This window comes from Acinonyx jubatus, chromosome C1 (genome assembly GCF_027475565.1).
Source record: "Acinonyx jubatus isolate Ajub_Pintada_27869175 chromosome C1, VMU_Ajub_asm_v1.0, whole genome shotgun sequence".
Taxonomy (NCBI): domain Eukaryota; kingdom Metazoa; phylum Chordata; class Mammalia; order Carnivora; family Felidae; genus Acinonyx; species Acinonyx jubatus.
In genome coordinates, this window is record NC_069381.1 from 213,594,759 (window position 1) to 213,607,113 (window position 12,355).

The 12,355-nt window shown below is 47.5% G+C and overlaps 1 protein-coding gene across 16 annotated transcripts in view; it reads left to right on the forward strand.

The window, feature by feature from the left end:
• AGAP1 (ArfGAP with GTPase domain, ankyrin repeat and PH domain 1) overlaps positions 1-12,355 on the forward strand; it is a 541,118-nt gene that overhangs the window by 477,644 nt on the left and 51,119 nt on the right. For 15 of the 16 annotated variants that reach the window (XM_053215993.1, XM_053215994.1, XM_053215995.1 and 12 more), the window contains one exon: positions 901-1,123. In XM_053215993.1, the coding sequence (XP_053071968.1) occupies positions 901-1,123 (223 nt within the window). Of the gene's footprint in view, positions 1-900; positions 1,124-12,355 lie in introns of those variants that run through there. The other variant, XR_008295656.1, reaches the window with a different exon arrangement.

Genomic DNA, 12,355 nt, shown 5'->3' on the forward strand with positions numbered 1-12,355 from the left:
AACCTTACTTGATTCTGTCGGTGGTCAAAGCCATTGGCTGCCAAGGTGAGAGCTATCTTTGCAAATCCCCCTCAGCTCTAGAATCTGGCACGCAGCCCACCTGGGGCCTGCCTTCTCAGTCTTCCAGTGCTGCCAGCCAGTTTCACACTGGGCGTGACCCAGCTCAAGGGTTCAAGTTGTATCCCCTAAACTCATTCGTTGCCCTTGGTGCATCGTCACAGCCTAAAGCGCTGCCATTCACTCTGCAGGTCAGGGTTGATCCAGCGAGGTCATCACCTAACCAGTGGACCCTGCCTACCATCTTGCCAGCAGTAGTAGATAAGTTGGAGTTACTCCAGTGGTCCCCCTTATGTAAGATCGCTGAAAACCATGTCTTCATTGTCGTGTGCCTGCCTGCCTTTTGTCTTTGAAATCTGCAAATGTGTCCATTTTATGACTAGTGAGAACTCAGATATGCCTGTGGTTGCTGAGGTAGTTGTTTACAAGGGATACCGTAGCGCTCTCGAGTGCTCTCTTTCCTTCCATCAGCAGCCATCCACAGTAGATGTAAGTCATGTATGGTTCTTTTCCACGTGCATCTGTGCTCTCGAGAATACTACTGTCAGGGAACTGGGAAATGCATTTCTCTGTCCAAATCACTGCCGGCAGCTGTTTTTATCATGCAGGGAAATTCCTAGGCTTTGGCCGAAGCCAGATTGTTAAAAGGCGCCCCCAACATATCAAACCTTCTGAGATGCCTAAGACGCTATGGAGTCCTGGCCAGGGAGCATTTCCAGGCCACGTGATTCCAGGGAGGGACTGCTGGGTGTGAGGTCTAGCAACTGGCCTCTTTGTTCCTGAGATCCTAAGGGCGGTTGGAATGAGTGGTGATGGTCTGACCCCCTGTTCCTCTTCCCACAGATCCTAACTGGGCCAGTTTGAACCTGGGAGCCCTCATGTGCATCGAGTGCTCGGGGATCCACCGGAACCTAGGCACCCACCTTTCTCGAGTCCGGTCTCTGGACCTCGACGACTGGCCCATCGAGCTCATCAAGGTGATGTCATCCATCGGGAATGAGTTGGCCAACAGCGTCTGGGAGGAGAGTAGCCAGGGGCGGACGAAGCCCTCGCTGGACTCCACAAGGTAGGGACGTGGGAAGGTGTATGGCTCGGGGGCATTCCGCCAACAGTTAGACAACTGGAAATGACCTTACTGCTTACCCACAGGCTCAACATGGATGGCCCTGGCAACCTGTAGGAATAGTGAGGAGCCCGCACAGAAATGTCTGTGTTTAAAATTGGTGTTCAGCAGACGTGGATAATTCAGACTCCTTAATTTTTTATGTTTGTTTTTACACCTTGGGGATTCCTCTCTCCCTCTTAGAAATGTATTAAGCTTCCGACCTTATGAATATATCACTTTAATTAATACATTTCTAATAGGTGTAAGCTGTGCTGTTAACACTAATTACAAATTTTTGATTCTTTAATGTTGTTATTCTTATACGTTTGATAAGCATCTGCTCAGTTGGTTTCCCTCGCCCCTCCTACACACACACACACCCACAATAAGTGAGTTTATAGTAACAAAATATATTTTATTTTCCTAAAATATGTTTCTAACACCTTTAATCAGCCAAGTTCGGCATAACGTATGGTGAGTCCTCATTAATGTTAATTGTTACGCAGTGTAAAAAACGCATTTATTTTGAGCCCATTTATTTTCTCATTTTTCATTTACAGCTATTATAAACCGTTTTTGAGTACACATACATATTTAATGTACCTAAGAGGTGATAAAATGGCATGTCTTCCGAGAAAGCCTGCTTCACCGAGGAGAGTGGGTCATTCCATCTCGGCGGGCGGCTGCCCCCAGGAGGAGGCGTCCAGGGTCACGTCTCCACCTCTGACAGAGGGGCAAGGGGCTCGCTTTCCGCTCTGGCCTCTCGGGTGTGTGAAAAGAGGGACGGAGAGAAGGGGTCTCCCATCATTAGGACGTTTTAAAGCCCTGTGGCTTGTTTTGCTGGGGATGAGACCGTGTGCAAGTGCACATGGCGGTCTGCGGTTGTGCCCCACTTGAGGCGTGAGAAGGCGGTTTCTGCCGCTGAGCAACAATAATGCGCGCAGCGTCGGTGGACTTTGTTTTACGAACGCTGAAAAATGAATTTGTGGTGCCACCTTCGGTTCACTTTAGAGAATGAAGCTGGTGTGTTATTAACCTGCTTTTCACGTCAAGCGTCCTGTGGGGAGGGGGGCGAAGGGAGCAAGAAGCACCCAAAGCGTATTTGTCTGGCGTTGCCTCAGTTGGTTGGGTGAGCTGCTCATGGGTGAACTCCACCACGCAGTGCCTACGGGGACAGCTTAACTACAAACTGAAGAACCAGTACCTTTTCTGAATTTTTTATCTTGACCTGTTTAACGCTAACGTAGAAATTAGCAGGCCATCAAGTAGGAGCATTCTTAAAAGACAAATTTATGTATTATTAATATCTGTTTTTTCATAGATATGGTTTCCTTAGGGGATAGTTAGGTCTAAAAGCGAAATATGATTGGAAATCAGATTGAGCTTAATGTAGGAGTGCAGAGAACATTGAGATAAGTTGGAAAAAAAATTAATCATGCATTTTATTGTTTGTGTGTAAAAGGAGCAGATATGTTATTTGTAATACCCTGAATTGGAAAAGTTTGTTTTTCTAAATCTATCATAATTAGCTACTGTTTAGAGTGTTCAAAGATACGGGTTGATACTTTTAACTGACAAGTGTTTTATATTAATTTCATCTTCACTCATAAGTGAAGGTTGTGTGCGTACAGGCACTTGATTGTTCTAATTTGTATGTTTGAGTTAAGTTCTTGAGTGCATAACTTTCTCTTCTCTCCAGCATTGTACACATCCCATGTTTATATTTTGGACACGTTTTATAGTCTTCCTTTCTCACATACGAAGTGACTGCAGCAAAATCCCACCTTTTCTTGGATCCCATTCGCTGTTGGCTAAGAGCCGCTGAGTTTCAGCCCTCTCTCTAAGGCTGTGGTGATGGTGATGTTGCAACGTGGTGTTTCCAAAAGGGAGCTTTGGAATGTCTAAGAGGATGAACAGCTTTGAGAATTGAATGTCTCTTCGTGCCTTTAGTAATTCTCCCAGGGAGTTTTGTTTTTAATTTATATTCAGCTGTTACTCAGCGAGAGCTTTCTTGTAGAAAAGAAGCGATAAATGGTGATTTCGCACCTACAGTGATTTGTGAATGTTCCGGGGGGCCAGCTGAGGGTTCCAGGACTCAGGAGAATTCACAGTATGGAGGGATTCCTGTAGCCGGTGTGTCCCAGGGAAGTTTCACTGGAGAAATGGCATCTGAACTGGACTTTCAAATGTGGGGTGATGTGCAGGCCTGGGGGGGTGGGGTGTGTGGGGGGAATGAGCATGGCCTGGGCAAAGTCAGGGCCTGTGGGGGAGTACAGAAACTGGGGAGTCACCACCCATGGAGCTGGGCCACCAGGTAAATGAGGAGGAGGGGGGATGTTGGGGCCAAAGCAGAGCAAAGACTGGGGAGAGCCTTTGAGCTGGGGTGTATTATAACAGCACCTCCGGAGTGGCCAGAGGGTGAGGGTTTAGGGGTTCACGTGTGATCCGCCTGATCCAAGAGTGCTAAAGGCAGCTAGCAACGTTGTTGGACAGGATGGAGAAGAGGCAGGGAGGCCGGTTGGAAGGCTGTGGTCCCAGCGGGTTATACCTAGAAAGGCATAGATATACACCGTCAAAAACAAAGAAACAGCTTTGCATTAGTGGTGCACCAATAATTCAAACCCTCACCATCTTCACTGCCGCATGCAGTTTCCTCACATAGAAAGGAAAAACGCAAAGTTGGGGCTAGAATCTCCGCGTGGAATTCGGTCTGTGAAAGGAGAGTGGATATGGAGCCTGGATCCCGCCATCCTGGGACAAGGAAACGTGCCCCCCCCCCCCAACACCCACCACCTGTGGTCTCTGCAGAGACCATGATCCTTAGTCCGAACAGCAGGGGGGAGGGGGGAGGTCTTCTAACCTGGCCCTAAGGTAATTTCTAAAAAGAAATACTTTAATAAATTTTTGTTCCTATCCAAGGAAAGGCCAAGTGCCATGGATCCAGCTTTGGATCTCTTTGGAAAAGAGACTCTTTGGAATTCTTTGGAAAAGGGCCCAGCTGCGTTCCCAAGCAGCCCCGTCCATTCCGTCTTGTTCAGAAGATTCATTCTGACAGTGGAATATAATTAGAAATGGGCCGTTCTTCCCCAAACACACACGGCGCACACGCACACACACAGTTAGGACCGTGGGGAAGTAGAAGACAGCCCATCTTTCTGCAAAGAAACAACCGGTTCCCCGAAACCACCTCGTACTGGCGTCACCCAGGCCTGCGGGTGAGTTGGGAAAACAGGCGCCTTTGACCAGCTGGCCGGCCTTCTGCTCGCTGTCCGGGCACCCCTGATGAGGGCAGCTTCGGACGGCTCATAATTGGTTCCAGGGATTCTCAGCCGCCCTGAGAACTGCCGTTCAAGCTGGAGCAGCGTTGTGATCAATCGAAGCTGACGGCGGTGAAGCGGTATTGACTTCCCCTTCCTAAACCGGGGAATCATTAGTCAAGAAAAGCGTCTTTTAATTACTCCCAGGAAGAGAAAAAAAAAAAATCTTTTTGGATGGATTCTGCAACAACTGCCATTTTTTCCCAGTGCATTCGATATTAAATTTATTGTCTCAGGAAGGCAGAGGATGCCCTTCACCCCCCCCCCCCCCCCCCGGTAATGGAGGTTTAATTCAGAGAAAGGAGCAGGGTAGAGGATATCGATGCCACGACAATTAACTACATCTGGGGTGGAATCAGAATTCCCCTCTCTAATTGCTATTGATATCATTTAAGCACACACTTAAAATATTGATTTTAAGTGCAGATGCTGAAGTAGGAGAGCAGCGGTGACAGTGGATGGAATTTACTAGATTTTAGGGGCGTAAGGAGGGGCAGCGGCAGGCTGTCTGTGGGGCGAGGACTCCGGGACGCTTGGCATGCGAGTTGCGTATCGCACCATACGCTGTGTTGTTGTGTGCGGTCGGGGTGTGGGGCCTACGGCAGCCAGGCAGGACTCTGGTCCCAGTGTTAGCATGCACGTTGTGACCATAGGGCGAAGTCAGGGAGCTCTTTGGTGACCCTTTCAAATCAAGGAATCGTAGGCTCGGAGGCAGAGACATCAAGTGCACATTTCTCGAGTGAATGAACAAACGAGCAAACGAGCGCATGGGGCAAAGCAGGAACGGGTCCGCTTGGAACCCACGTGTCCAGTGCTCTTGCTGACCTGAGCATCGAAATTCCTCGCGCGTTCGTGGAGGAAATTGGGGCTCCCATGTTCGCCAGCATGCGGCGAAGGCGTCCGTCCCTGCAGACCTCTGACATCTTCCCCTCCCCGGCCACGCGGTGGCTACTCTGCCTCACTGTGGTGTGTCCTTCTTCTCTATTCCTATTCCCCGTTCCACTTTGGAAGCTTTCCGGGTTGACTGCAGTGACGGCAGTTTCCTAGCAGGGCCGAGCGGAGCCCTCCGGGACGTGTTCCTCAAGGCCGAAGCTGGACTCTGCCCGGCTGCCTAGTTTGTCTTCCCGACTCCCGTCTTAGGGTCTCAGCATCGAGGCATCTGGCCCGCGAGGGTGTGCAGGGACCGGTAGCCATTTGCATCTCGGGGCAGGTAGCCTATTTACACGGTGGTCTGAGAGCCAGCCGATCCGGTCTCGGCAATCAGAGGAGTCTGGACGTGTGTTTTCGGTGCTATAAAGAGCCCTTGGGAGAAGCTTGAACCCCAACTGAAATCCCCCTTCCTTCTGATCCCACTTGGAAGGGAGCCGCGTCGCTGATTTAGTAGACACTCTTCTGCCTCTTTGAGCCTTCTTTTTCCTTCTGTCATTGTCACCTGCATGCCTCAACTCCCCTCTTGTCTTTAACCTATAAAAAGATGCCACCTTCGGGAGGAAGATTTGGGGCCGGACGTCAGAAATCTGCGTGGGAGAGACCGGCCGCACACTTGCAGACGGACCAAGTCTGCCCAGTGACACGAGTTCTGGTCCTTTTTGATTTGGGAACACGACTTTCATCTTATTTATGCACACGGAGATATTGATAAAGGGGAAATGTATCCAAACTGAAAATAATTGGATCCCCACTGCTAACTCTGAGATATTAAAAGCAGTACCACTTGGCCACGTCTTTGTCTCGTTAGGTTTGATCATAAGATCACAATGTAGTAATCTCGAGCTCAAATTTCTGGCATAAAGATGCACTGTTCCAAATGTGGCCTCAGGGAACACGAGTCCCCGCACAGCCCCAGGATTATCTCATCTTATTATTTTTCAACAGTTCTTGGCCCGCCGAGGTCAGTGTTTTGTCTCTTTTGAGTGTTCCTCTATGCTTGCCACCTTTTCCTATTTTCTTTCTTTAAAAAAAAAAAAAATGGGCAGGGGGAGGAATGGGGGGGGGGGGAAAGGACTCTGCCGTGATGACCAGAACCCATCTGTACTTGGGTGGCATCTGCTCCCCACATGTCACTTCCCTCATTAACAAGCAATTGAATTAATTAAATGCTACTCAGAACACGCATAACAAGCTACCGGCAGTGTCCAAATTAGCACTGATAATCAAGGATGATTTCCTTTATTATCCTGCTAAGTGGTGCACAGACTCTGATCTCCCTGTCTGCCCTCATCTATTTACATACCCCCAGCTTCTGCCTTTGGAAGCGGAGGTTATCTTACCTAGTTAATTTGCCACGATCACCAAGCATGGCGGATTGATGCCCTGCCCCCGCCGCCGCCGCCGCCACCGCGCAGCCCCCTCCCCGCCTGCCCTCCCCCAACCCCAGCCTTTGTATCTCAGGCTCACTGATAAATTAAAGGCCACCCCTGTGGTCTCTCAAGTGAGTAATAGAGGCAGAAATTTCATTTTGCAACTGGCTGATTTAATGATCCAAAGGGTAATTAATGGCCTGATTATCTTAATGTTAAATATGTCCGGCAGCAATTACTGTGACCTCCCGCTTGTCAAGGTCCGGGCTGTGCTCTTCCTTCAATTAAGTTCTCTGGGGCTTAATGGTATGAATAAACTCCTCTGATTCTATCATCCCGGACGGACGCAGAGGGTTCAGGGAGCTGGGGGCTCGTTTGGAGTTTTAATCAGCCTGTCTCCTACTCCGGCGATCAGAGTTAACAATTAGAGCAAGGACAGCTTAACTTTCTTCTTCCCCGTGCCCAGCGCACCACCACCACCCCCCCCCCCCGGCAACACCACAACGCACGCACTTTTGGGTTATTTTATTTTATTTATTTTGTCTTATTTATTTCAGCGCTCTCAGGGAGAATCCTGTTTGTGGAGGAAGACGTTGCATTGCATGAGGCTCGTCTCTTCCGATATAAATTATCATGTGAGCGCTGTGGTTTTGCTGTTTGACAGGCTTAATTAATTGGCAGGAGCCCCCGAAAATGACAGTGCCACTAATTGCAACTCAGAGTGAATTTCTGTCATCGTGGTGCGCCTGTCAGCGGGCATGCCCTGGCCCCAGCCGTCAGAGCGGCCGGCCCTCCCCGTCCAGGCGGCGGCCGTACCCCCAGCGAGCGAGGACACAGGCACGCCGTCCGCGTGCAGGGGCGACGTTTACTGCCAATAAAGTTTATGTGGCCACAGCTCTGCAAACCCAACAGCTGCTTGGGGACCTCGGATTTTACTTCAGATATTTTAGCGACGTCCCCCTAGCAGGCCGGCGTGGATTCAGACTCCGAACACCATAACTCACTTCGCACCCCTCCAAGACTGGACGGCCCTCATTAGCACGTTGCTAAATAATGCTTGAGTTTACCCGAGCTTTCCCCAGATCAGAAATATTCCACCATAAATATTAAGCCAATTAGGAAAACGTACAAATGAGAAGTGCTTTAACACTGCCTCAAACATAAATCCCTATAGATTACAGTTGACAACAGATAGAGCAGTTCATCCAGTAATCCGCGGTCGGGGAGCGTGGCGGGAATGTGCACTTGGTGGCAGTGGTCTCCGATGAAGGTATCGTTAAGGGACCGGCTCCAACTGTCATAAAGGGGAATCGAAGAAGATTCTCCTTACGGCTAAGTGAAACGGGATCTGCCTTTCGCGCGATAAGTGTACCTTACGTTTGCCTTTGAACCAGGTGGACGAGAGACTGCTCTTGGCGTCTTATGGCCGCCTGCTGCACGTGATCCCCGGCTATTTATTTGATCCTGCGGGAAACCAAATGTGTCCTGGGAGCCGGTTTTGCTCCCAGGGAGCTGTCTCGAGCTGAAAATCCCTATCGTGTACTCCCTGAAATGTAGCAGTGGAGACAGTTAAGCGGTTTTTTTGTTTCTAGGAAATGTCATTACCACTGCCACAGGAAAATGCAAACCCAGCAGCCTCTAGGTGTCCTGGGCACGCCTGAGCCTCTGTCCATTTGTGAGCGGATATAAGGGAATGGGATGTTAAGGTTAGCCTTTCCGGGTGTGAAGTACAGACCATAGAAGACATTCTAAACGTGGGCCTGTAAACACTTTCTAAAACAGTTGCCTCTGCCTGGATCCCTGCAACAGCAGAGCGTTTTCCGAAGGGTCTTTTCTTTCCGTGTCGTTTTGATTATTTTGCACCGGAAACTTTCTGGCCCCTGAGGAGCCTTTCTGCTTCGCGGCGCTGTGCGCTCTTCCTTAGCACCGAGCCATCCTGTGACACAGGACGATCCCCGTTTTCCAAGTTGAGGAAAACGCAGAGTTATTTACCGCCTCCAATCATCCGTGCAGGGTTGCACACAGGACTTCGGGAAAGATCTCTTGAATTCACGATCTGACCACTGGCACCTGCTTGTGGTCCCTTCTTGCGACCCCTGTCTTTGCTCTCTCAGCCTCGCGTGGCCAAATCCGGCGGCCGGTTGTGGCATCTAGCGATCCTGGTGTCCCCTTCCTCTCTTCCCCTGGGCCCGGCTCACAGTCTTAAACTAGCGTGGTGTTTCCGTGTGTATGTGTTACTCATGTAAAGGTGTAATACGCGATACTCTAACTGCCATTTATCTCCACTCCTGAAGTCCAGTGGCCTTGCTTACATAACTTAGGTATAAAGAAGCATCATCCACTTTAGTTTTTTGCATTCGTGTGGCAGCCATGATCTCTTTTTTTTTTTTTTAATTCTTTTAATGTTTATTTATTTTTGAGACAAAGACAGAGCATGAACAGGGGAGGGGCAGAGAGAGAGGGAGACACAGAATCAGGAGCAGGCTCCAGGCTCTGAGCCATCAGCCCAGAGCCCGACGCGGGGCTCGAACTCACGGACCGGACCATGAGATCGTGACCTGAGCTGAAGTCGGATGCTTAACCGACTGAGCCACCCAGGCGCCCCCAGACATGATCTCTTAAGCCATGATTCTAAAGTCTTCATTCTCTGCAGTTGGTGCTAATCCCAAGAGCTTCTACAGAAAACAGGGCTGAGAGCTCTAAATATCTGAATCAGCCACCATAGATGTGTGGTTCGAGCCCTGCCTTTTCACGTAACTACATCCTCTCCCTGCCCAAACCTCCCTCTGTTCATGCCCCTGCCCCAGTGTTGCCTGTTGAAAACGTTTGGCTTGTATTTAAAGAAACAAACATGGGCGCCTGGGTGGCTCAGTCGGTTGAGCGTCCGACTTCGGCTCAGGTCGCAATCTCACAGTTCATGAGTTCGAGCCCCATGTCGGGCTCTGTGCTGACAGCTCAGAGCCTGGAGCCTGCTTCACATTCTGTGTCTCCCTCTCTCTCTGCCCCTTCCCTGCTCATGCTGTGTCTCTCTCTGTCTCAAAAATAAGTAAACATTAAAAAAAATAAAAATAAAAAAATAAAAAATAAATAAACAAACAAACCACAATCCTATTTGTTATCTGCATGATGAAATGCACAGGCAGACCGGAAGATTTCTGGTTTGGGTTCCATGACCGGCATCTTCTGAGATTTTTGATTTAAGACAAAACAAGAAGGCATGTTCTCATTTCTGAAATGAAACTCGTCATTATTTCCACCCACTTGGTCATGTACATTTAATGCTCAAAGAAAACAATATTTATGAAGTCTCCTGGGTTCCATTTTATCTGGAAGACAGAATCAGCTTTATACCTGGGTCCTACGGGCTGATGGAGACAAGTGGCCCATGCCCTCTCGGGTGCTGGCAAGGGTCTGCTGATGTAGAAGATACGGTTCATGTTTATTTTGCTTTATGTCTATAGAGCGGTTTACTGTAGCATCAATATCACCCAGAGGTGCATGTCTTTGGACCCTACCCCACACCTACCCAATCAGTATCCCTGGGGTAGGGCCCAGCGATGTGCTTTTCCCTCTCTAGGAGATTCTTATGCACATTAAAATTTGAGAAGCATCGGTCTACACCTCCACCAAGCAGCATAAGTAGATATCCACAACCCTGCCTGGAGTCCACTCCCTGTCTTAGCCCAAGTGCCTGGAATTCATTCCTTACATCTTGAGACCCACGTGTCTACCCTTTTTCTTTACCAGATGCTTGTCTGCCCTAGCATATCCAGTATGCCAACCCAGCAGATGCTACTACCCAGGGAGAAGATCTCTGTGTCTGGCCCCAGTACAAGAGGATTATACACTATGATCAAATGTCATTTTCCCCAGAAATGCAAGGTTGGTTCAACACACAGAAATCAGTCGAGGTAGGGGCACCTGGGTAGCTCAGTCGGCTAAGCATCCGACTCTTTATTTCAGCTCAGGTCACGATCGCACGGTTCATGGGACAGAGCCCCACGGCGCAGACTGCTTGGGATTCTCTCTCTCCCTCTGCCCCTTCCCTGCTTACGCTTTCTCTCCTCTCCAAGTAAATAAATAAACTTAAAAAAAAAATCAATGGATGTAACACACTACATTAATAGAATAAAGGACACAAAGTACATGATCATCTCAAGAAATTCAGAAAATAAATCCAACAAAATTCAGTACCCTATCATGATGTAAACACTCAGCAAACTGGGAATAAAAAGGAACTTCCTCAGCCTGCATCTGTGAGAAGCCCACACCTAACATCCTGCTTAATGATAGTGTCCTGAAGGCTTTCCCCCTAGGAACAGGAAGAAGGCAAGGATGTCTGCTGTCTCAACTTCTGTTCAACATTGTGCTAGAAGTTCAACCCAGGGAATTAGGCCAGAAAAAGAAACCAAAGCCATCCGATCATAAAGGAAGAAGTAAAACTACTTCTCTTTGCAGATGACATGATCTTGTATATAGGAAATCTAAAGGAATCTACAGTGAACTATTAGAGCTAGTAAGTGAGTTCAGCAAGAGTGAAAAGTACAGAATCAACATACAAAACTCAATTGTAATTCTGTACACTTAAAATGAAAATCCAAAATAAAATTAAGAATAAAATTTCACTTATAGCATCAAAAAGAATAATATAGTTAGAATAAGTTAGCCTGTGTACGACAATTTAAAGAGATCATTGAAAGAGATTAAAGAAGACCTAAGTAATTGACAAGATATCCCATGTTCATGGACTAGAAGACTTAATATTCTTAAGATATCAATACTCCTTAAATTGATACATAGATTCAACTCAAAATCTCTGCTTTTTTTTTTTTTTTAAGAAATGGACAAGCTGATCGTATAGCATATATGGAAATACAAGAGACCCCCAGACAGGCAAAACACTCTTGAAAAAGATAACAAAGTTGGAGGACACACACACACCACAATTTCAAAACTTACTACAAAACTAATCTAAGGCTGTGTGATATTGGCCTGAGCATAGACATACAGATCAACAGAACAGAGCTGACTGTTTTGAAATAACCCATATGTCTGCGATCAATTGATTTTTAACAAAGGTGCCAAGAACATTCAGTGGAAAGAAACAGCCTTGGCAACTGATTATCCACACGCAAAAGAATGAAGTTAGACCTCTGTCTCGTGCCATCTACCAAAAAAATTAGCTCCAAATGAATCAAAGACTTAAAACTGAAACTATAAAACTTTCAGAAGACATGGATAAATCTTTGTGACCGTGGATTTGGCAGTGGTTTCCTAGATACAACACCTCTAGTACAAGCAAAAGAAGGAAAAATAGATTGGACTTCATTGAAATTAAAAGTCTCAAGCTTCAAAGGACAATATCAAGCAAGTGAAAAGACGACACGCAGAATGGGTGATGATATTTAAAAACCGTATATCTAATAAGGTCTAGTATCCAGATCATATAAACAATGTTTACAACTCAACCATAAGAAGACAACCCAATTTTTAAATGTGCAAAAGACTCTGAAGAGACATTTCTCTAAGCAAGATAGACAAATAGCCAGTAAACTCATGAAAAGATGCCAGACATC